At 43.2% G+C, this 24,349-nt stretch overlaps 1 protein-coding gene across 2 annotated transcripts in view; it reads right to left on the reverse strand.

The window, feature by feature from the left end:
• Positions 1 to 1,043: 1,043 nt before the first annotated feature.
• The window catches only part of LOC137655674 (lysine-specific demethylase 2A-like), a 108,682-nt gene continuing 85,376 nt past the window's right edge, over positions 1,044 to 24,349 (reverse strand). For both annotated transcript variants that reach the window (XM_068389628.1, XM_068389629.1), the window contains exon 16: positions 1,044 to 5,187. In XM_068389628.1, coding sequence (XP_068245729.1) covers positions 1,699 to 5,187 — 3,489 coding nt within the window. In that variant the 3' untranslated portion in view covers positions 1,044 to 1,698. The remainder of the gene's footprint in view (positions 5,188 to 24,349) is intronic.

Here is a 24,349-nt window from a genome sequence, read left to right on the forward strand (position 1 = left end):
ACGTTAACTCTTGTCCTATCTGCCTCAATGCCAAACTAATCTAATCCCAAGTTGAGTCTAGTGTTAATAGTGTAATAGTATTTCATTCAGTAAGGGTTCTGAAAGTTCACTGCGCATAACAGATTTAAAAGCCTCCTACAGGAGGAGCAGAGATGTGAGGGCAGCTAGCTTGACAGAAGAGATAAGAGGGCAGTTGAAGTGATTTCTATAACTATATAGGGTTTTGATTTAACTGATTTCATATCAATCAAAAGTATCCTTTAGATCAAGTAATACCATTTAGATACATGGTACACTATTATTTTGGATAGCTTTGTTAAAGAATCTGGAATCCTGTATTCCAAAACATATTTTGAAATGGTTTGTAAAAGTACTGTAATCTAGACCAGGTTAGTAAATCTTAATTAAGGTATATTATTTTCAATCAAATTTATCCTATTTCTTTCTTTCACTGGCATCTCACTTCCATTAGAGTGTAGGGGTCAACAAGATGAACATCTGGGGATATTCATAGAAATAAACAGAATTTTTATAAAATTTCTTCTACAATAACTGATGTTCATATACATGCCCACCTTCCTTCCCACTGCTTTGTGGTGTCACAAGGCTAGGGATACTAATGACTTCAAAAATGAAAAGACTGGCATGCCAGTAACCACTTGCTGCTAGAATTCTCCTTCCTTTACTAGGGGCATGTGTTTATTGAAGGGAATGAAAATTGGAAACTTTTTATAATTTTACAAGGTTGATTAAACAGAGCTTCAGGAGGAGAAGCATTAGGAACATCAGGTGAATACTGAATAGAAATAAGAAATTTTATTAAAATTATGTTTTTCCTTTTTCATGGTTTTACTATTCTTAGTGCCATCAATTTTGATAAAAAAAATGTGCTAGAATTGACATACAAAGAAAATTAATTATTTATTATTGTGGTTAACCATGGAGGTATAGTATAAACTTCCAATGCTACATGCATTTTATGGCTATTAAAATGAAACAAAATTGGGAGGTGGTAATCAAAAATTTAAAATATGGTAAAAAAAATGTATATTTTAATACAGCATACAAATTCAAACACAATGAGATTTATTTTATTGGTGTAACACTGACACTATAACTGGTTGGGAATTTGGGAAAACTACCGAAAATATATTGATGTAATTTATGGCAGGCATGAATTCTTGAAGAAACTGATTGCAAAGTATCTCCAGAATATTTATGAAATATTTTGAAATTTGTACTTTGTCAAATTATAGGTAGCAAGAGTCTAGCTAATGCTTATATTGCTTAAATAAAGTTTGTATTTACAAGCTAATGCTTATATTCCTTAAATAAAGTTTTGTATTTACAGTTCAATAGTGATAGTATTTATAACATTCTATCAACATTCAAAACAAATGAGAACATATAAATTTGGTTAAAGCTCAGATTAAACTTAAAAAACAAATGTTTTTGTTACAAAACAAAATTCAGAAGTGGAAAACATATACCAGTAAATCTTGAATTATCATGTCATCAGTAATGGCAAGACTTTTAAGCTATAATATAAAGTTTATAAATTATTAACAGTTGTACATGTAATCACACAAACCTGATGACAACAGAAATTAACTTTTTACAGTTTTTACATGTAACCACACTACAGTACTTAACTGATTACAACAGACATTAACTTTTCATAACTACGATAATTTTATTTTATTGACACATAGAAAGCCTCCTAGGCGATCTGTGAGCTCTCTCGGGTCTTTCCCGACTACCCGATCTTTCACGCAATGTCTCGGAAGATTTTTTAACACTCTTATTGCTTTCATCAGAGTCATCTTTCACCTTCTTACAAGGTTCATTTTCATCAGGGTCTTCACTTTTACGTTTAGTCTGCCTTAAAATATTTTCTGAGTCACCACTATTTTTGCCACTTCTCAAGCTAGACTCATTTGTATCTGTTTTCTTTTCCTCTTTAACCTCATCTTTTAATTTCTTTTCTGAACCACCTTTGGTATAATCATCATCTCTAAGTGATCTTCTTCTTGACCTGATTTTCTCGTCTACATTCTCTTCTTTTTTAGGTGCATCCATTGATGGCACATCACTGGAGCCATCACTGTCATGTGACTTACGCCTTAATTTTGACATATACTCTTCAGCATCACTACGATTTCTCCTGCTAGTTTTATCTTCATCTTTCTTATCTAATGGTTTTCCTGCTATTGAATCTTTGTCTTTCTTTCCACTTACAGGTTTAGGTAATTTGATATCTTTTTTGTCACTATCATCAGTTGGTAACTCATCCTTATCCTCTGTAGAATCTTTGCTTTTTCTGCTAATCTTGCGTATTTCTAAAGTTTTATCTGGAGTTTTCAGTGAATTTTCTTCTTTTGTCTGCTCAGTGTGTTTTTCCTCTACCTCTTTCTCACTCTTCAAACGCTTTGTAGACCTTGTAATAATATCTTTTTCCTGTTTGACCTTACCTGATGCTTGGTAGTTAGGTTTAACGGTACCTTTTTTGTTAGCACTTCCTTTCTTTTCTTTATCATCCACTCTCTTTTTCTGAGCCTTTGACTCTTTGTCATGAGAATCCTCTACTGTTATTCTGTTCATTTCTTCCTCCCTACTTTTGGAATCCCTACGCTTTTCTTTTAAGGAATCTGTAGCTATCCTTTCTTTCTTCTCTTGTTTATCCTCTGTTTTTAAGTCTGGTTCATCTTTAGATCTTCTTATGCTGAGCCTTCTCTCTGGTCTCTTCACACTACTTTCAGAGCTTTGTGTACTATCATAATTCTCAGCGTGATGCACTTCAACAGAAGTTACTATAACATTTTTCTGATTCATTTGAGCATCTGAACTCTTTGAAACTTGTGTCCCTCTTTTGTCATTTTGTTTCTTCTTCTCACTTTCTGGTATATCTATCTTCCTACTATTGGAATCTTGAGTGGAAACACCTTTTTTGTTAGGCAGATCAGAAGAGTTAGCTGCACTCTTATGAGATCCAGATGTAGAGACTAAATCTGCAGAATTTTTTTTGAGTTCTGTAACTACTTCCTTTTTAGAAATTTCTTGTGAAAAATCATTTTCTTTAGGTTTGTCTTTTGACTCTGTAACAACCTTTCCTCCAATCAATTCACTTGATAAACTTTTCTCACTTGCTTTATCAAAAGCAGTTGGATTGCCTTTATTAATCCCAGGATCATCTTTTTTATTTTCATTTGCATTCTTATTAGATTCATAATTTTCCTTTTTATTAATTTGTGGCAATGATTCATCTTTTTTGCCCTCCTTGTAAGAATTTTCGCTTTTCTCATTTTTCTCTGAAAACGACTTTTCAGATTTAATTAGTGAGAGTGATTTTGTATTTTTCCCATGCTGATTTGTTGACACTTTAACTGTTTCTTCCTTAATAGTAGGTTCATTTATTTTCATAGACTTCTGATTTTCATTTGTGCTAGTATGAGGAACTTGTGATTCCTTTTTTACTGTTGAACTTGGTTTACTATCTTTTCCCTCTTGGGATGTAGAGGGAGATTGTTTTGGCTCTGATTTTTCTTTTTGTTTATCTTGTGGAGCATTGCTTTTTGAGATACTGTTCTGTTCCACCAAAGATCCTTTAACTTTTTTACTACTTTGTTCAGGGGGATTACAGTTCTTTTCATTTTTAATTTCTGATTGGACTTTTTTAACATTTACCTCATTTGGAATTTTGTCAGTAATTATATTACTAGCTGAATCACTGTCACTTTCATGTAGTCGACTTTGTCTTCTTGTTGAAACTCGCATGATCCCAGTCAAAATTGGGTTTGCCTCACCTTTCTTACTTTCAGAGCTTTTATTAGAAACCCCAGGAGTATTATTGCACTTAACTCCTTCCTTGATGTTATCCTTGGCATTTTCGTATTTACCTTTATTAGAAGTATCTCCCGTGCTTGTTTTTAAAGATTCTTCCTTTGATGTATTTTCTGATAAATCACATTTTGGCGGGGAAGTTGAAGGAACGTCCATACCATCCTTGCTTCCTTCACTTGAATTTTTGTCTTTATCTTGGAGTTCTACATTTTCTGTAGTTTTTACTTTCTCCTGAATCTCCTTAGAATCTGAGTTAAGGGGCGAAGGAGGATTAGAGAGCGAGGAGACATCCGAATCAGACATGGGCTCATCTGTTGGATCCGGTGGTGGTGGCGGAATTCGGGTGAGGATTTGCTCTTCTATTACAGTGTAGCCATGATGTTTACCCCATACATGAATTGCCTTTAAAGGAATCCTAGAGCAAGGATGAAGAGCCAGTTTTGCTAATAAAGGCAAACATTTAAGAGATGGTAGACAAGTTGGTTCTAATCGATGACAGCCTCTCAAATCCAATGAGGACAAAGAGTGACTGACAACACTTGAGGGATGAACTAGTAAAGATGCAGTCAATTCTGTAATATAAAGGCAGCTACTTAAGTTCAGGGCGCTCAGAAAAGGTAAAGACCGAACTATTGATCGCACACCTTCGTCTCCAACCTGTGTTCCTGATAAACGCAAATCTGTGAGTTGCTTCAACCTTGTAGTTGTGTCACGATGGCCTGGACGATGACTGCGAGGAGGAGAAAGCAAAGCACTTAAAGTTGCATCATTCAAACCTTCAGAAAAAGATATGTTGAGTACTGAAAGTGGAGGACAGTAAGGAGAAGTAAGGCCTGATATCACCTGCCAACTTTGACCCTCAAGATGCAACTCCTGAAGTTGCGGGAGGCGTGCTAGCAGCCATGACAACTGTTCTTTAGTTAACTTGGACCAACTTAAATCCAAGCAGTAGGGTTGTCGACGAACAATGCCAATCAAGTGATTTGCATGAATTTTCTTATGATTTAACCTTACAGTTTTCCATAGTGTTGGGTGTATAGCCCACTGTGACCAAGCTCTGCAAACTTGCATTGCAACTTTCAAGTCCTTCACTGACAGATGATGAAACACTGGAAGCATCACTGAACGATTCATGGGAGGTGGCAGAGGCTCACGAGTGGCTGGACGACTTTCTCCATCACTTCCGCTATCCTCATCATCATCGTCATCTTCCTCTTCTTCCTCTGGAGGTGGTGGAGGAGTTGGTCTGACAACCCACATTGGACGTACTAAGGGTCTGCTAACTCTTGCTTGTAGTTCCTCCCATGTTGGCATATGAGGGGGTGCAGTGTCTACTGTACCACTTACCTACAATAAAATATTAATATTAGAATTTAATTTACATTAAGATAAGGGCTACAATAAGTTGTAAGGATCTAAAATGGTACATTTTAACAATTTTAAAGTATCTTATTCTCTCCAAAATTCATGTGATAATGTGATTGAAATTCTAAAATATTAAACTCATGGGAAATAGGTATAGTTACAGCACAATAGTTTAATATACAAGAAAGTCTGTAAAAAAGTTATTCTGTATGCTAATTAATGGAGTTCTTTTATCATTCTAAATATCATTAGGTATTAAACTATATTTGGGGGTTAGGAGATTAGAATGGAAATTATTGTAATTAAACCTGGCCTAGCCAAATAATCAAAATTCAATAATGACTACTAAAAAGGTTTGTGCACTCTATAACAAAGTTATTATTGCCTTTTAAGCTATCTTCCCTGCTGAATTAGTTAGCATTTCAGAACCTGTAACACTAGGTTTAGAATAACGAGTGAGGAGTATGTGTCACATGGCTGCTGCCATGAAAAATTATGTTCACGTGTTTATGGGACAAGAATGTGTACACTGTGCAGAGTTATAGCATTTTCGTCATAAACAGAATGAGTGCTGTTCAGTTCTCATTATGAGCAAGGAAAGAAAGTAATTTTTAGTTAAAGAGGAATTACAGAGCTAGGATAGCTGTTTAGTGTGGAGGTGATAACGATATGACACCAATACACTCGTACCAACTAAGTTAAGCTTGAGAATTCATAGATTTGAACTTATTCAACTTTTGTTATTCTCAGAAGTCCAGTGAACCTACTCTTGTGGGTGGTAAGCCTGATTTGCCTGCCCGGTTGGCTCCACTAATCTCAGTCAGGTCTAGTGATCATAATCACATAGTATTCCTTCAATAAGAGTTCCGGATATTCACTTATCCTTACAGAATTGAGATCCTCGCATAGTCTTGAATTCTTTAATTACTGAAGTCCTTCTGCTACTAAACCCTTGCAGTTATGTATTTCTAGTTGCTCTTGTAGATATCTAGATATCTAGAATTATTGTTGATGTATCGGCTAAAGTTTTTTCAATGCATCTTGTTCCAGATGACTGCATTTTAATTCGCTTACAAGCTCGGCTATTAGCTCATCACAAGTTTTTTTCGAAAATACTAACGCTCATAATTTTATCACCCTTACATGTCTGGCTATCAAGGAGATTTAATTATATTGGGATATTTGTATTCAGTGAAGAAAAATAGTAGAAAATAACATATAATTTTAATTCACAAATACATTGGTGTTACTCTGGAAGTGCCGTTACATAGGCTATACCTTACTCTCCTGAATCCAACATATCTGCAGCATGAGGGTGCCAATTCTAAACAATAAGTGCAAGAGTCATTTTCCAGATTGAATCTTATAGATAAACTACCTTATCACCATTTTTTTAGGTAAACTCCTCTAAGATTACACTGAATATGCCTCTCAATTCCTCCATTCCATTGTGGATAAAAGGGATTTTGACGAAGGAAAAATCTATTTCTGGGGAGAGACCTGTGACGGCCGGTGAAAAGGTCCTTCTTTACACTTTTCTGATATAAATCTTCCAAATATACCAGAGAAAGATAAAAGCATGGAATGCAGAGGTTACTACCCTCGCGCGAGCACCTTGTGGGTGTCGTGTATACATCAGGGGCGTGTGAAAACCACTATTCACAGGCTGTCTTCCATTTAGATAATTCCTTCATCAAAGGGAAGGGCCGTAACAAAGGCCCTAGAAACCACACTTGGACCACGCCACCGTCACCTAACACGAGCGCCCTCTAAGACATCCTTCTGTTTTGGACTTGCTCGCGTATTTGTGTTGTTTGAGCTCTCAGTGTTTTTTCCCGTGTTTGGAGTTAATTCATCATGACTGACGCTGCTACTTCACCTTTACCAATGTTAAGTACCATAGTTTGTTTTGACAGCTTTTTTCAGTACCGGGCATTTGTTCTCTTTCCAGTAATGTGAATTTTAATTTTGGGAGCGGATTGGCCTTCCTCAGTGTTGGCAGCCATTTTGGCGTTGTTTGCTTCGCTGGTATTTCAAGTTAATATTGCCCATCTGGTACTCTGTCATCTAGGTTATATCACTTACGATTTATGATCATTATTATTATCATTATTTTATTATTGTTTTTACTATGGTATTTTTTTGCTAGGAAATCCAGTTTGGACGAACGAAGAATAACGTTCTTGCCTTTGTTCGTATCACTACTGTACTTTATTAAGAATGGCTCCTAATTCTAGTTTCGTTTAGGTTCTAAGTCTTCAATATATCAAAAAGTTTTGACTTTCATAGGATCTAACCTTGTTATAGATTTCAATATAATTCCCTCCTTTGACCCCATTGTTGCAACTATTAAACAGAAGCCTTTAAATGCAGACTTGACAAGTTAATTCATTCATTGCTGTTAGTGGGTAATAATCTAGGAAGTGTTCTAGAACTAGTTTCTTTTGCAGTTACAAGTAATTATAATGTTTTAGAAGACCTTCTTTGAACATAGAAGACTAGACTTGTTGTTTATAGTGGAAATAATGAGTACAGCAATTTCAAACTTTGTCTTTACTGAAGTCTAACTAGTTTAGTTTTGTTATTTTAAGAATTTAACTCCATTTGGGGTGGCTTAAAAATTCATTTGGTTTTTGATTCAGATTAATACTTTTGGCCTAAACCTGTAACGTAAATCCTCAAGTGGTAACCAGTGGTTTTAAAGCAACTTTTAAGAATTTAACTCCATTAGGGGTGGCTCTAAAATTCATTTGGTTTTTTATTCAGATTATTATTCTTGGCTTAAACCTGTAACCTAAATTCTCAAGTGGTAAATAGTTTTAAATCTCATTAGATTTTGGTGGTATACGCTATCTCCCAGGTTCAAGATCCTCTCGCAGAATCTTTATTTGATTTTGCCTTTCTGCAACGTAACTATCATACTCCTGCATTTCTAGCTGCTCATTTAGACACCTAGATTTTGCAAGGCTAAAGACCAAGGTGGTCTTATATTTCTCCTCTCAGACTTTTATTATTGTTTTATAGTTGGTGTGACATATCGTATGATTCCCTCTGCCTAATTATTTTCTGCATCAATCAATATGCTCAGACAACCCACTTCTAAGGTGGTTTATTCAAACACCTGTTGTACATCTAATCATTTGGAGACTTTCCATCACATTTTCTAAACTTAGGTTCACATAACCCTCTAGTTTGTTGTTCATAGGTCAAAAAGACAATTACCATTTATTTCTATGAACCTCCCCTGATGTTCATACTGCTTCTTCAGAAGCTCATTTTAATTGATCTCTACTTGTAAAATATTTAAATTTTCCCATTTTCTTCCCTTCAATAAACACATATACTTATCAAAGGAGGGAGTCTTCTAGCATTAAGTGGTAACTGACACATCAGTCTTTATCTCGGTTTTTCAGTCGTTTGGTACTGATCACACCTATTCCAGACTGTTTGCTTATTACTACACAATAAGTTGGTTTCTCTTGGTTTTCCTAACAATTAGTGTGTCAAATGTACATGGGAATTGTTTCTAGTGGTAGTAGGTTGCCAGGGGCACCAGCCACCCATTGAGATACTACCGCTAGAGAGTAATTGGATACTTGGCTGGCCAGACAATATTACATTGGATCCCTCTCTCTCGTTACTGCTAATTTTTTCTTTGCCTACACATACACCAAATAGTCTAGCCTATTCTTTACACTTCTCTGTCCTCATACACCTGACACACTGAGATTGCCAAACAATTCTTCTTTGGCCAAGGGTTAAATACTGCAATTTAATTATTAGTGACTACTTTCCTCTTGGTCAGGGTAGAAGACTCTCCAGCTATGGTAAACAGTTCTTCTTGGAGAAGGATACTCCACAATCAAACCATTGTTCTCTAGTCTTGGGTAGTATAGTGCCATAGCCTCTGTACCATGGTCCACTTTCTTGGATTAGAGTTCTCTTGCTTGAGGATACACTCAGGTACACTATTCTATCATGTTTTTCTTTTTATTTGAATTTTTTTTTAGTTTATATATGAAAGATCCAATTTAGTGTTGTTGCTATTCTTAAAATATTTTATTTTGATTTTTCATTACTTCTCCTGTAGTTTATTTCCTCATTTCCTTAACTCACAGGGCTATTTTTCCCTGTTGGAGCCCTTGGACTTATAGCATCCTGCTTTTCCAACTAGGATGGTAGCTTAGCTTGTAATAATAATAACGATAGAAGTTCATTATCCACATTCCCTTGGTGTATTGTATCGGGCAAAACTGTGATTTGAATAACATTATGGAAAGTAATTTGTTACGCTATATAAATATATACTGGAGGCTCTAAATTTTCAATAGTTGCTGAATGTGCTGCAGTATCTTCAGACAAAACAAGTCAGCTTTCATTATCTAGCAAAGGACCAATATTTACATCTGAACTTTGGTAATTTTAATACCAATTGATATTATTAATACAATTGAAGATAGGGTTAACCATAGGTTTGTCATTTATTCCAATTCAAGAAATGCCATAGAGGCTGTAAAAGGTTATGCTAGAAAGAACCAACTAGTATTACAAATTAATGAACTCCTTAATAAATTCTATTCCCAAGGTATGACTTGTAGTATGCTAGATTCCTGTCATGTTGGCTTTCTTAAGGAAAGCATGCCTTGACGTAGTCATTTGGCTTCAACACTATATAATTTCTATCTTGAAGCCTTGTGACAGGCGTCAGAAGGCTTTCGAACTGTGAAATAATTTTTTCCTTGGTTTGATTAAATTTCTCTTTACTATTTTTTATTGCTTATTATCACTTAAACATCACAAATTTTTAAGTAATTTGTATTTTTCCTAACAGTACTTACCTCGAACTATTTTCTTAGGAGTATCTGGGATCTCCTTCCCATCCGACCAGAGTTTTGTGTAGTTTACCCTAAACCCATTTTCTATGAGGGGTAACCTCAGGCGAAGTGATACGCGCCCTGAGGCTAACCCCGGGTCAGAGAGCATGCTTGCTCAGGTCTCGACCTCCAGTAAGTTCTTGGTAGCTAAGGTCTCTAAGAATACCAGGGGACACTCTGGGAAGGCAGGGTGGGCCATTACCCGAAAGTAGTTCGAGGTAAATACTGTTAGGAAAAATACAAATTACTTAAAATTTGTGATTTGTTCCAACACGAAGTACTTACCTCGAACTACTTTCTTAGGAGACTTATACTTTAGGAGGTGGCGGTGACCCTAAAAAGTTCTTGAGACCGTGCTGAGGAATATCCAGAGACCTAGAAGGGAGGCTAGGTCGGGTTGACCCCATAGAAAATCGATCGAGAGGAAACTACACAAAAACCCATCTTAGTGTCTAAGAAACTCACCTGTGCAAGAAATCCTAGTGGACATGACTTCCCCCCGTTGAGGTACTTGTCTCTGGCTCAGGGCCCTCTCAGAGCCCACTTGAAGTGGAAAAAGGGGAAGAAACTACAAGGGGGTTTAAGGAACGAACCTGTGTCTCTTGTGCTTGTTACCCTCGGTTATCATTGAGGCTATACCTTTAAACCGTTTGGAGCGCGGAAACGACGGTACCTATCGAGAACCCGTCCAGGGATTTTCTTGAATAGTCCTTCAAATAGTGAGCCGTGAAGGTAGACTGGTTGGTCCAGGTGCCTGCCCTTAGGATCTGGCCCACTGCCATATTCTTCTCGAAAGCCAATGTAGTACTAATGCCCCTAATGTCATGGGGCCTGGGCTTTCCCGGCAGGGGGATTCCTGCCTTACTGTAGGCCCTGATGATGACCTGCCGCAACGAGAAGATGGTATTTTTTGAGACTGGCTTCTTCACGAGGCCTGTGGAAACAAAAAGGCTTTTGATCTCGGGCCGGAGTTTGGCTGTCCTCTCCAAGTATTTCCTCACCGCCCTGACGGGGCACAGACGCAAATTCTTTGAGTCGTTCGACCGGGGGATTGCCGGAATTGAGAAACCTTCAAACCTGGGGTCCCACACGGCAGGATTCTGGGTCTTAGCTACGAAGGAAGGGACGAACTTGAATGTGACTTCCCGCCAACCTTTCGAGTGAGCCACTTTGTAGGACAGACCATGGATCTCGCCCACCCGTTTAGCTGAAGCTAACGTCAGCAAGAAAACTGTCTGGAGAGTGAGATCCCTGTCCACGATGTCTTTCAGGGGCTCGAACGGGGGTTCGGATAACATTTTCAGGACCCTTGCCACGTCCCATTGTGGCACCTTCACAGCTTGCGGGGGGCATGATTGTTCAAAACTTTTAATGAGCATTGAGATATGTCTGGAGTTACTCAGGTCTATGCCCTTCAGGAGAAAAACTTGGCCCAGAGCAGCACGGACTTCCTTGATGGCCGGGATGGACATGTTGACCACGTCCCTGAGGTAAGCTAGGAAGTCCGCTATCTGCGGAATGGAGGCCTTCAGGGGCCTGATGTCCCTAGCGGTGCACCATTTAGTAAAAGTGGCCCACTTAGCCTGGTAGACCGCTGCTGATGATCGTCTCAGGTAGCCCGACATCCTCGTCGCTGTACTCGACGAATAGCCCTCCCTCCTCAGGAGGCACTCGATAACCTCCACGCGTGAAGGCGAAGGGACCGAGGGTTCTCGTGGAATCTTTGGAAGTGTGGTTGTCGGAGAAGGTCTGGCCTGTCCGGAAGGGGCCAGGGCGGCTGTTGTGCTAACTCCCTTAGGTCCACGAACCATTCTCTCTCCGGCCACCAGGGCGCTACCAAAGTCATCCACAGGTTGTCCGCCCTTCTTACTCTGTTGAGGACCTGCCTGAGCATCCCGAAGGGGGGAAAAGCGTACACGTCAAGATTGTCCCAAGGATGTTGGAAGGCGTCCTTGAACGCCGCTTTTGGGTCTGGTACAGGAGAACAGAACACGGGGACTTGTGTGTTCAGCCTCGTTGCGAAGAGGTCCATCACTGGAGAACCCCATTTTTGAATGACAGTTTTAGCTACTTCCAGGTGCAGAGACCATTCGGACCCTACCACTTTCCCCATCCTGCTGAGGCCGTCGGCGAGGACGTTCCTTTTCCCTGGAATGAACCTTGTCGAGATTCTGATCTGCTCCACTTCGGCCCACTCCAGAAGTTCTAACGTGAGGACGCACAGCTCCTTCGACCTTAGGCCTCCCTGTTTCTTTATGTAAGCTACCACCGTGGCGTTGTCGCACATCAGAGCCACGGTGTTTCCCCGAAGTAGGTGGACGAACTCCTGGCACGCTCTTCGTACAGCCCTCATCTCTAGCACGTTTATGTGCTGGGTCTTCTCTAGGGCCATCCAGCTCCCTCTTGCTGAATTCCCTAGGAGATGGGCACCCCACCCCTCCTTCGATGCGTCTGTAAACAGGAGCATCTCCAGGGGGTCGGCTGCAAAGGGCATCCCCTTGAGGGTGTTCGTCCTGCAGCTCCACCATCCTAGGACCTGTTTCGTCTTCGGGAACACCGGGACCATTCTGTGGGGGGAGTCCGTCTGGTTCCAACTTTCCTTCACGTTCCACTAGACCTCCCTGAGCTTCAGCCTGCCCTGGGGGACCAGTTTCTCCAACGACACAAGGTGGCCTACCAGCCTCTGCCAGTCCTTCTCCCTCCTGGGTTGGTCCGTCAGGAAGGGGTGGAGGACCTGGTCTAAGTTGTCCAGCCTTTCCGAGGAGGGGAAGGCTTTCACCAACCGGGAATCCAGAACCATTCCGAGGTAGGTCATCCTGGTGGAGGGTATCAGTTGGGACTTCTTTAGGTTGATGGTGATCCCCAGAACTTTGCAGAACCGCAGCAGCTTCGCGCCTTACTCCTTCAGTACTTCCTCTGAGGCTGAAAGCAACAACCAATCGTCTAGGTACCGAATCAGGCGAATGCCCTGTTCGCGTGCCCAGACTGAGACCGTTATGAAGACCCTCGTGAAGACTTGGGGGGCAGTGAACAGCCCGAAGCAGAGGGTCTTGAACTGCAATGTTTGGGTACCCCATTTTACCCGTAGGTACTTCCTGCTGGAGGGATGAACCGGGATTTGGAAGTAAGCATCCTTGAGATCTACTGACATCATGAAGTCCCCTTCTCTCAAGGACGCCTAGACCGACTTCGGAGTGTCCATTTTGAAGTTGGTCTTGCAGACGAACTTGTTGAGGGCTGAGAGGTCTATGACCGGTCTCCACCCTCCTGTCACTTCTCCACCAGGAACAGCCTGCTGTAGAACCCGGGACCTGGGTCCTGGACAGGTTCCATTGCTCCTTTTGCCAACATTGCTGAGACCTCTCCCTGCAGAGCTGTCTTTTTCAAGGGGTCCTTGGGGGATAGCCACTCCGCCTGCTAGTCTGGCATCAGAGGTGGAGGGTCCGCTAGGAAGGGCAACCTGTACCCTTCCTTCTGTACTGTCACGGTCCACGGGTCTGCCCCGTGGTCTTCTCATGCTTGCCAAGAATGTTTGAGGCATGCCCCCACCGGAGGCTTCAGTAGGAGTAGGGGGCCTCCCTCCCTATCTTCTCCTTGAGGAGCGGCCTGGACGTCCTCTTCTGGACGCTGCGAACGATGGTCTATAGGCGGCTTGGGTCGAGGCTGATCCCCTACGGGAGGGCTGAGACGACTGGGACCAGGCCGTAGCCGAGTTGTCTCTCCTGGGCTGGCTAGGAGAGTCCCGAGGAGGGCGAGGCGTGTCGGCGGAGGACCTTCTGTACGCTGGCCTTCTGACCGGGTGGGGCCTGGGCTCGTACGGGTCCTTCAACTTCCTAACCTTCTCAATCGACTCCTCTGCTGCCTTCAGGGGAAAGATAGCGTCGTTCCACAGGGTCAAGCTTCTCAGAGACCTGGCCTCTCTGTCCGGAAGCCTCCTAGTGATCTTGATTAAGACCGTGTCCCTCCTCAGCAGGACCCAATTGGCGGCCAAAGCTAGCGACTGGTAGGAGAGGAATTTCAGGGCCTTACCTCCCGAACTGATAAGTTCCTTGAGTAAAGCCTGGGTTTCCGGTACCGACAGATCGTATGAGGACTAGACGCCCACCATGGTGGAGGCCCACCAGTCCAGCCACGAGGAGACGTTGACTAAGTCCTTCGAAATCTCCTCCATCATGATCGCCTCCGAAGGGGAGAAGCAGATCAGAGCCGTCAACGCCCTCTCTTCTGAGGCTCCCTGCCCCAACACGGCGAGTGCTGGCTCCAGTGCACAGGAGCCTGCTCGCTGTCCCTCTGGGAGGTAAAACGTGCTCTGGAACTTCAGGCCCTGGAGTAGTTTGGAAGCACTGGTTCTTGGGCGCCTCGGCGTGGTTGCCCACGATCCTGTCCACATGGGCTCTACCCAACTTAACGTCCCTCGCTAAAGGAAGAGCCAAGGAGGGCCGCTGCTAGACCGGGGCGTCCACTATCCTATTGAGGCTGGAACGCCATGAATCTTCGGAGGAGGGCACCGGCTCGTCCAGCCTGTGGTGGCTCCTGATGAGGCCTATTACCCTCCGATAGGCTGATACCTCCGCTGCCGAACCCTCTCCATGGTCGTCGAGTTCTTCCGGAGGGCGCGCTGATGCATGCGACGGGGGTACTCTGATGGAGGACCTCGCACGTGGGGGAGTCCTGGACCGACCCTCTTGCGGGGGTTCTCGCTGAAGGACGGGCATCGCCGTCGGGACGGGAGCCTCCGTCCTAGTCCCATCACCCCTCCCGGAGGTCCTCGTATCTGCGGGCCTGCCCGTCGAGGGGAACCGTAGGTCACACTCGTGACGAGCTAGGTGCGCTTTGGAGGTCAGGACTCGGCTGCCAGACCGAAGGGGCGACTCTCTCCGCTGGGCGGATGGAGCCGGAGCCTTCGCGGACTTACGCCTGTCTACTGGAACCTGCGAGGATGAATCCCTCCGTCAGTTGCCACTGCTGCCGGAAGAGTATCTATCCGGGGAGCGCGTCCTCGGGCGCCAAAATGAAGGGCCCAGCGCCGCAGCTAACTCCAGCAGCCTGTCGCAGTGAATCATCACCCACTCACCGTCCGGGGAGGCACTTCTCTTCCACTTCCTCCTGGGGAATCCTGGGCGCCGACTCTCGTGGCGCGACCTAGAGCGAGAGCGAGAGCGCAACATCTTCCTGCAGGACTTCTCCCGCCGTCTCCTGAGCTTCCTCAGCGCCTCGTCCTCCGAAGAGCAGGAAAGCACCTCCACTGAGGAGATCGAAGACTTGTAGGCCCTCTTCGATGACCTCGCCGCCCGCGCTGGTGTAGGGGGATTCCTTCGACGCTCAGTGGACGGCGAGGCCTGTAGAAACACCTCCGGGAATATGGCCGACGGCGCTGGGGGGGAGCGAGGAGGCTCTCCCGTGGGGGACCAGGTCACGAAGCCTTCCTCCATCCTCAGCGGTGACCTGAAGGGCGTCTTGGGGGGGAACCCACGCAGTGGGGTCCGACGGCGGGGAAAGCTCCTTCTCGACGTAGCCCTCGGCTGCAGAAGTGTCTGAAAAACACGCCCAAGAGGCTGGAGAAGAATTAGGTAAGTTTTTCCCCCACATGGGGTCATCTGAGGAGACTTGACCTGCTTGCACCAGGATTTCGTCTCCCGTACACACTCCCGCCCCTCCCTCAGGCCCCTCACTCGCCTGGAACGACGTCACAACTCCACTATCCTGAAGGTCAGACTCTTGGGGAAGGGCCGCGGGCCTCTTCCCCGCAACAGACTTACCTCGTCACCTACTCTGGGTAGGGGAGGTTGGAAGAGAAGCTCGGTCCGACGAGACGCCCAGCGAAGCAAGGGAGGAAGGGACGCTGGGCTTCTTAGGTGACTTCTTCGCCGCCTTCTTCTTTTTGGTGCTATACCGCACCCACTGCACCTCATTCCACGACTCGCACTTTGGACATGTGGCGGAAGGGGAACAAACGCTGCCCCTGCACGAGGAACACAAGGAGTGCGGGTCAACTTTGGGCTTCGAGAGGAACGCTCCACACGATTTACCGGCCATAGGCCCAGGACAACGGCGGCGATGCTCCATGAGGCAGGAGAAAGCAGTACGAGACACAAGCACGCACAGGGAAAGCACAAGGGGACCACGTGGGTACCGCGTGAGACACAAATGGGTCGGGGACACACAAAGTCGCACTAGGATTAGGAGAGCAGCGAGATGATATCGCGACGCGACCAGAGAACTTACTGGAGGTCAAGACCTGAGCAAGCATGCTCTCTGCCCCGGGGTTAGCCTCAGGGCGCGTATCACTCCGCCTGAGGTTACCCCTCATAGAAAATGGGTTTAGGGTAAACTACACAAAACTCTGGTCGGATGAGAAGGAGATCCCAGATACTTCTAAGAAAGTAGTTCGAGGTAAGTACTTCATGTTGGAACAACTCTATATTTCATCAACAACCTTTATATTCACTGTTTAGATATTTGGGAAAGGATACCATTGCTGGGATTGGCATTGGCATTTTTTTTTTCTAAACCAATTATGGGAGTTGTGGTATTCTTGCCAACTACCTGATAGTCTTTGGTCCAAAGGAATGTTGGTATTCCCATATTGGCACACGAAACTTTTTGAAAAAGAATTTGACCCTTGGATCCCAGTGATGGACTGGTTTCAAAGAGATAAGACTGCATTCTGTTTGGTTTTCCTGCCCCTATGATTAAACTATTGAGGATTGTATTCTTGAAATGCTCTCAGTCCCATCAAGTGGGTTCGCCTTACAAAAGAGCCACTCTAATCATACTGGTACCATCTCATCATGGTAGGGTATGGAGTGTGCATTTGGGAGTCTATTTTGCAGGTGTCGTTGGTGAAGGAATTAATTCCATGAAAGGCTAGTGGGGGTCTCTTTCAGGGTGAGAGACAGGCTAATATTTTCTTTCCCTTAAACTTATTTTGTTAATTCTCTTTTATTAATCTCTTTCCCCCACAAAGCATGTTTCTTTCACCCCTTGATCAAATGTTGACCTCCAGACACTGATGACAACCTCTGGTAGTTTAAATAAGCATTATGCTGGTGATGACCTTATCTATAAAAAGAATCTCTGTAAATGACTGTCCTGTGTCATCACTGCAATATTTTTGTTCCCTCTTCCCAAGGACAGCAGGGGGCTAAAAATGTTTGGGGGTAAAAATAAAAATTGTATGAAGGTTCCCAAAAATATGAATTATGAAATATTTAAACTCCTATCTTTTTGGAAAACTGAAAGTATTAGAATAAATCTAACAATAAACAATTTTGGCATAAAAAACAGAAAGATTAAAATAAAACAAACAATAAACAGAATTTGCAAATTTATGTCACTTTAAATGACCCTTCCCACTCTAAAAATTGTATTCATAAAAGTTACAAATAACGATGTCTCTGCCCTGTCTAGCTATGTGTAGCTGTATTAACGGCAATAATTTTACCAACTGAATTTTGTGTCACAGAATACGCCAGATTATGAGATACTGCAAAATATGACAGCGTACCAGACCAGTGGTCTAACTAAGAGGAAGCCTGCCTGCAATGTTGACATTGTGCCGCCTCCATATTTATGGCCTTAAAGGCGGAGAAAAGTGATGGTTGTTGTGCAAACCGTTCTACTGACATCCCTGGATTAGGGTCGCTATCTCTGGATCAAAGGGAAGAAGTGAAGGATGAGCTTCCTTCTCACGTAGAATTTCCTCTGCTTTGACAAGACAGGATGAATTAGCTTTGAGGAATGAGCCGCTCGCAGTCTTTGGTTGCAAAAACTTGAACTTCCAATGGCAACTCAAGGTGGTGCTTTGAGGTGTAAGCTTTAATGAATAAGGAGTCAGTGGAAGTTTACCTTCCAGTAAAGGGGCCTTTCATGATGAGTCTTAAGACCCTAGGTAAAGAAGAATCCTCTTCAGACTCGGTAGAGGTAGACTCCAAAGGTCTCACCTTAGAAGGACCTGTAAGTTTTTGACATTTGAAGTCTCAACAGTCTCAAGCGATACTAGTCTTATTTTTGAAGCAATGTCTTTCTTCTCCCTGACCCTTTTAATCCTAAAAAAGGAGGAGAGGAGGTTCTACCTCGTCTGGGGAATTTTGGGTCCGGCCATGGTTGTGGTGAAGGTTCTTTGATAAAAGATCTCTATAGGAGAGAGCCTGTATTTACCTGTAAACTTTGGTAACCCCAGTCTACGGTCTGTAGGATGTTGATCCCCGTTCTCAACGTTCAGAGGAGTAACTCGCAGCTGTGATGGACATTTAAGATCCCAAGGGGGTGACACTCCTTTATAATCCTTTGATAAGAACGATGAGCAACTCTGAAGGGGCTCGAGTTGGCACTCTCTTTGGTCGACACGTAACTCTGAGGGCGTCTTAAGTTGGTGCTCTCTTTTGCAATCTATCACAACCCTTGGAAAAGGAACTGGCCGGTCATCCACAGCGCCATTTTAGGGGGATTTTCTCTCAGGAAAACTTTGACAGGTGTCTCCTCTTTCTAGCTTGTATTTTTTATTGATTGACTGATAGATTGATCTGGAGTTTTCTGGCATCCCGACATCTAAGGTCATTGAAACTAAAATACTTTTTTCTTCCTTGAGCAGGTGTCTACTCTTTTGGTGGAAGTTATTCATAATTGAATTGAGTGCGTGTATGAGGTTGTGGCTAAGGTTCGCACGCCTGTGGTTAGCGGTTGCGTGCTTGTGGGTGCAGGTCTCGTGCTAGTGTTGGGGCACCTCATAGTAACACGCTACTAGGTTCATTGATTCTGTACATTTCTCATCCCCAAAAGGATCCTCATTCACCTTAGGTTTGCATTTACACTGGAACCTCATATGTTTCTGGGACCTTTATAATCAGATCTCTCAGAGCTGAAGCTTGAAAAGATACAGTACGGGGGAGCTATTTTGCTCCTTCCAGGAGATAGAAGTATTGTCTAAGAAATTATTTCCATCATAATTTTAAAGTTTGAGTGAAAATAACTGGCTTTCTTCCCTCTTCTCTTCCTCCCATCTCTTAGGACCAGCCAGTAAAATGTTAAGGCAATACAACGGACATTAATGCAGATGAGCATGCATGTGAGGGGTAGCTATTTTACTCAAGAGTTAACAGTGAAAGTGTAGAATCCCCACACTCCTTTTGAACGAGATTGTCATGTAAGACAAACCCACTACTTATTAGGTCATTCAACCTTTGGTCACGGGATGCAAGGGTCCTTTGCTGTTCATTTTACTAGCATTATTACGGGCTGCCCAGCGGCAAGAGCCCGTGTCTTACATATGGTAAGGCAATCTACACACACACACACACTAGCATCACGATCCCAGGTTGCTTGCCAGCCAGTTGGTGAGTTGGATTTCCTCCCTCCTAAGGTTTGTATTTACATATTCAGGTGACTAGGCAACTGCTGGTAGCCCAGTCACCTGTTTTTACCCCAGGCTTTGAGAGGCATCGACCACCTTTCGGCCCTACAAAGGTAGAGGCCCAAAAAGACTTTCCTCCGGAAACCCCCCAAGGGGCAGAGGAGGAAGGGGTCACGGAAACAAGTCCTCAGGAACCCCTCAGCAATGAGGGGCTCCAGGTAGGGGGCAGACTTTTTTACTTTCGGGATCGCTGGTCTTTCGATCCCTGGGCCCACAGCCTAATCACGAATGAACTTGGGTGGAGATGGAACAAAATTCTACCCCCTTTTCCAAAATTCTTCCAACACTCCACCCCCTTGTTGGAAGAATATACCTCAGAACTCTTGAACAAGAAGGTAATAAAGAAATTGAAGTCCATCAAATTCCAGAGAAGGCTGTTTTGTGTTCCCAAGAAAGACTCGGACAAACTCAGAGTCATTCTAGACTTGTCTCCACTCATCGAGAACAACAAGTTCCGAATGCTTACCTTGCAACACAGAACGACCCTTCTACCAAAAGGGGCGTACAATCTCAATAGACCTAGCAGATGCTTACTGGCACCTACCAGTCAGTCGCCCCCTCTCCTCCTACCTAGGATTCAAGCTACAGGAGACAAAATTTGTCTTCAGAGCAATGCCCTTTGGGCTAAATGTAGCCCCAAGGGTATTCACGAAGCTAACAGACACAATCGTCCAGCAGCTACGCTCCGAGGGAGTTCAAGTAGTAGCATATCTAGACGATTGGCTAGTGTGGGCAGCATCCAAGACTACTTATCTGCAAGCAGCTGGAAAGGATCAAGTTCCTGGAGCACCTGGGCTTCAAGATCAATCTCAAGAAGTCTCGCCTATCTCCAGCTCAAAAGTTCCAATGGAACTTAAAGTCACATCATCTCTCCATTCCATTCAAGAAGAGGAGATAGATAGCGGGAGCTGTCAAGAAACTAATCCGATACAAGAGGATTTCAACGGAAAGAGTATTGGGCTCTCTCCAGTTTGCAGCAGTGACAGACCCAGTGCTAAAAGCACAGCTAAAAGATGCGTCAGGAGTCTGGAGAAGATACGCATCAAACGCTAGAGGAGATCAACTAAGGTTGACCCCGACCCGATTGCTCACGCTATTAAGGCCGTAGTCAACGTCCAAGAGCCTAGCGCGGACAATTCCCCTACAAACACCACAACTATTAGTGGTGATACACACGGACGCTTCCCTGGAAGGATGGGGAGGTCATTCTCACGAGAGAAAAGTGCAAGGGAATTGGTCGCACCAGTTCCAAACCTTTCACATCAACATTTTGGAGGCCAAGGCAGTCTTCCTAAGTTGAAGAAACTATCCCCTAGCAGATCAATCCACATCGGATTGGTCCTGGACAACGAAGTGATGGTAAAATGTCTTAAATCGACAAGGCTCGAGATTACCTCACATCAATCATGTGATGTTAGCCATCTTCTACCTGGCAAGGAAGAGAGTATGGCACTTATCAGCAGTTTACCTTCAAGGGTTCTGCAATGTGATGGCGGACGCTCTATCCAGGTGAAAGCTGATAGAGACAGAATGGTACCTACACGAAGACTCATTCTCCTCCATCTCGGAAAAAGTCCCGGAACTGCAGATCGACCTCTTCGCAACGAGCGACAACAAGAAACTTCCTCGTTACGTAGCCCTTACATGGACCCTCAAACAGAAGCGATAGATGCCATGTCTCTCGACTGGAAAAAATGGAATCAGATTTACCCATTTCCACCATCCAATCTCCTGCTAAGAGTCCTCGACAAACTAAGATCCTTCAGAGGGACAGCTGCAGTAGTGGCCCCCAAATGACTCAAAAGGAATTGGTTCCCTCTAGTTATAGAATTGAAACTGAAGCTGTTTCCTCTGCCAAACCCAGTTTTATCTCAACTGGTTCAGAAGACGACTGTTTACGCTTCATCCTTGAGAACCAACAACCTACATCTCATGATTTTCTCGCCCTAGGAGCGAACAAAAGGTTTGGGATCTCGAAATACAAAGTCGACTTCATTGAAGTGTATAAGTCAAGTTCAACTAGGAGACAATATGAATCATCTTGGAAGAAATGGGTGTCCTTTGTGAAAACAAGGAAAACAACAGAAATATCAATAGATTTCTATCTCTCTTTCTTCATCTACCTACATAAACAAGGCCTGGCCTCCACTACGATAACCGCATGTAAGTCGGCCCTGACTAGACCTATTCTGTACGCCTTTGAGGTGGACCTCAAAAGCGAAATCTTCAATAAGATACCCAAAGCATGCGCTAGACTCAAGCCAACAACCCCTCCAAAGCCCATCACATGGTCGTTGGACAAAGTCTTGCCCTACGCTTCGAACCTGAACAATGAGGATTATACTCTAAAGGATCTACCACGGAAAGTCATCTTTCTGTTCGCAATAGCCTCAGGGGTAGAGTTAGTGAAATAGGGGCCTTATCCAGAAATGTAGGCCATACTCAGTTCCTAGACACAGGAGAACTGAACCTGTTTCCTAATCCTGCCCTTCTTGCCAAGAACGAGCTACCCACCAAAAGGTGGGGTCCTTGGAGAATCTGCCTACTGAAGGAAGATGTCTCTCTATGCCCCGTAGAGTGCCTTAAGGTCTATCTTCGAAGAACTTCAGACTTCAAGGAGGGACAGCTCTTCCGAGGCGAAACCTCAGGATCAAATCTATCCCTAAGACAACTGAGAGCGAAGCTCACCTACTTTATTTGCAGAGCGGATCCTGACAGCACACCCTCAGGTCACGATCCAAGAAAAGTTGCCTCTTCGTTAAATTTCTTTCAGCATATGGACTTTGACAGGCTCCGCTCATATATAGGATGGAAGTCATCCAGAGTCTTCTATAAACATGCAAAACAAGTATAGTACATGCAATACAACACTTTGTGGTGGCAGCGGGTAGTGTCATAAAACCCATCATCTAGTGCTGCGATGAACAGTGGACTGTTTTGGGACTCAACAGTGCATCGGGTGAGTAGGTATTAATACCTTCTAGTGCAAATCATTACGGTGATTAATAGACTGTTCTATACAGGTGCAGAATCTGATCAATAACACCAGCGCCGTGTGAACAACTGAACAGTGTTGACCCATATCTAACATCTGAGACAAGATTTGGTTTCACATTCACACTGAGTGGCATTATTCCAATAACAAATTCATATATGTGTATTCTTCCCTTACAGGTCAGAAATATATACAGTATAACCATGATGTTTATCTATGCAAGGTCAGATTTCTTACTTCTACATTTCACATTTAATTTTAAAAATAAAATATAAAAATGTAGCTGCGTCTTATTTTATCCTCAGTTGGTAAAAATAAAAGCAAATAAGTTTTATTCTATTCCTATAAATGGAACCTTGAATATGTACAGATGTCCAAAGCATGAAAATGCAACCTCTAGAAGTTTCCCTTTTGTTCTTACGGATATGCAAACTTTGAATCCTTATAGTCGAAGTCGACCCTTTCCCTGCAGGGGGCAGGAAGCACTATGCTAGTTCCGAGCTCAGTGGATATGGATATGACAGATAACGGTGATGTCATATACAGGTCTAGCAGACCAGATAAAGAACCCATTCAAAGTAAAGGCGCTTACACAAACCTACATATATAGTACTTTTCAAGTTAATTCTCTGGTATGCTTCCATCAGGACGACATGGCCGAGCTCAAAAAACAGATTTTGAGCAAAGCGAAAAATCTATTTTTGGGTGAGATAGCCATGTCGTCCTGATGGACCCACCCTTCTTTCTTGATGACCCCACCCGAAACTACTCTATCTACGGCTATTCCTGCTTAAATGCAACAAGGGAATGGCGGCCGGTGGTAGTACGGAGAGGAGGTCCACCGGGTACCTAGATAACAGCTCTCATTTCGTTCGCCACTCTTCCCCTCAAAGAGTTAAATCTATTTGGGGTGAAGATTGCTGTGTCGTATCTAAAAATTCGTCCCCTGATATTATGCAACAACCTTAAAGTTATGGATGAATCGCGCCAGGAGTTAGAATTCTGGAAACCTAAGGTTTATTTCTCAGGGAGTATCACTATAGCAAATATCCCTTAGAAAGGCTACCTTAAGGAACCATCAGGACAATATGGCTATCTCACCCAAAAATAGATTTTTCGCTTTGCTCAAAATCCGTTTTATACTGAAATACTGCATTTTATCAATAAAGGAAAATACTATCTTACCAAGAGAAATCAGTTAATTTTTATATAAAATTTATTATTTCTCAGGAAATATTTGTCCTATCCGTGTACTATTTCAGACATACTTGAGACATGATCACAGTGAACAAGGGGCTGTAAATCGAACAGACTTAAGTTGCATAAATCGTTCGTCAATGACTATCTGTAGTGTGCTTGAAAGCACAGCAGGCATGTATCTCGAATTTACATATATTTCGGATAACCGACTAGAGAAGAATGGAGGTTAATGGTAGGTTGTGATGTAGGTACACTGGGGAAAACTGGAATGATGGTTCTTTTCCACGACGTGCATGTATGCCTTAGGGCACGCACAAAAATAAGTGCCAACATCATAATTTAGCCTTTCATTTAAATACAGGTAGTCGTTGACTTACGGTCGAGATAGGGACCGAGAGATGTGTCATAGCTTGAACTGGACATATGTTGAACTTGAAAAGTGAAGACTCCGTAGATTTATTACGCTGCCATAATACTGTGATCATATAGGTCATATTTTATCAATACTTACTTACTGTACAGTATATCATTATTTCACTGGTTCATAGTATATTACATGCTTGATCAAAGCATTTTTGGATTTTATTTTTCAATTTTGGAAGCATTTCAACTATCATGATTTACTTAATTTTTTGTTTACCTTTGGTTGTGATCAAGTGATCT

This window comes from Palaemon carinicauda, chromosome 16, assembly GCF_036898095.1.
Source record: "Palaemon carinicauda isolate YSFRI2023 chromosome 16, ASM3689809v2, whole genome shotgun sequence".
In the NCBI taxonomy this organism is placed as follows: Eukaryota; Metazoa; Arthropoda; class Malacostraca; order Decapoda; family Palaemonidae; genus Palaemon; species Palaemon carinicauda.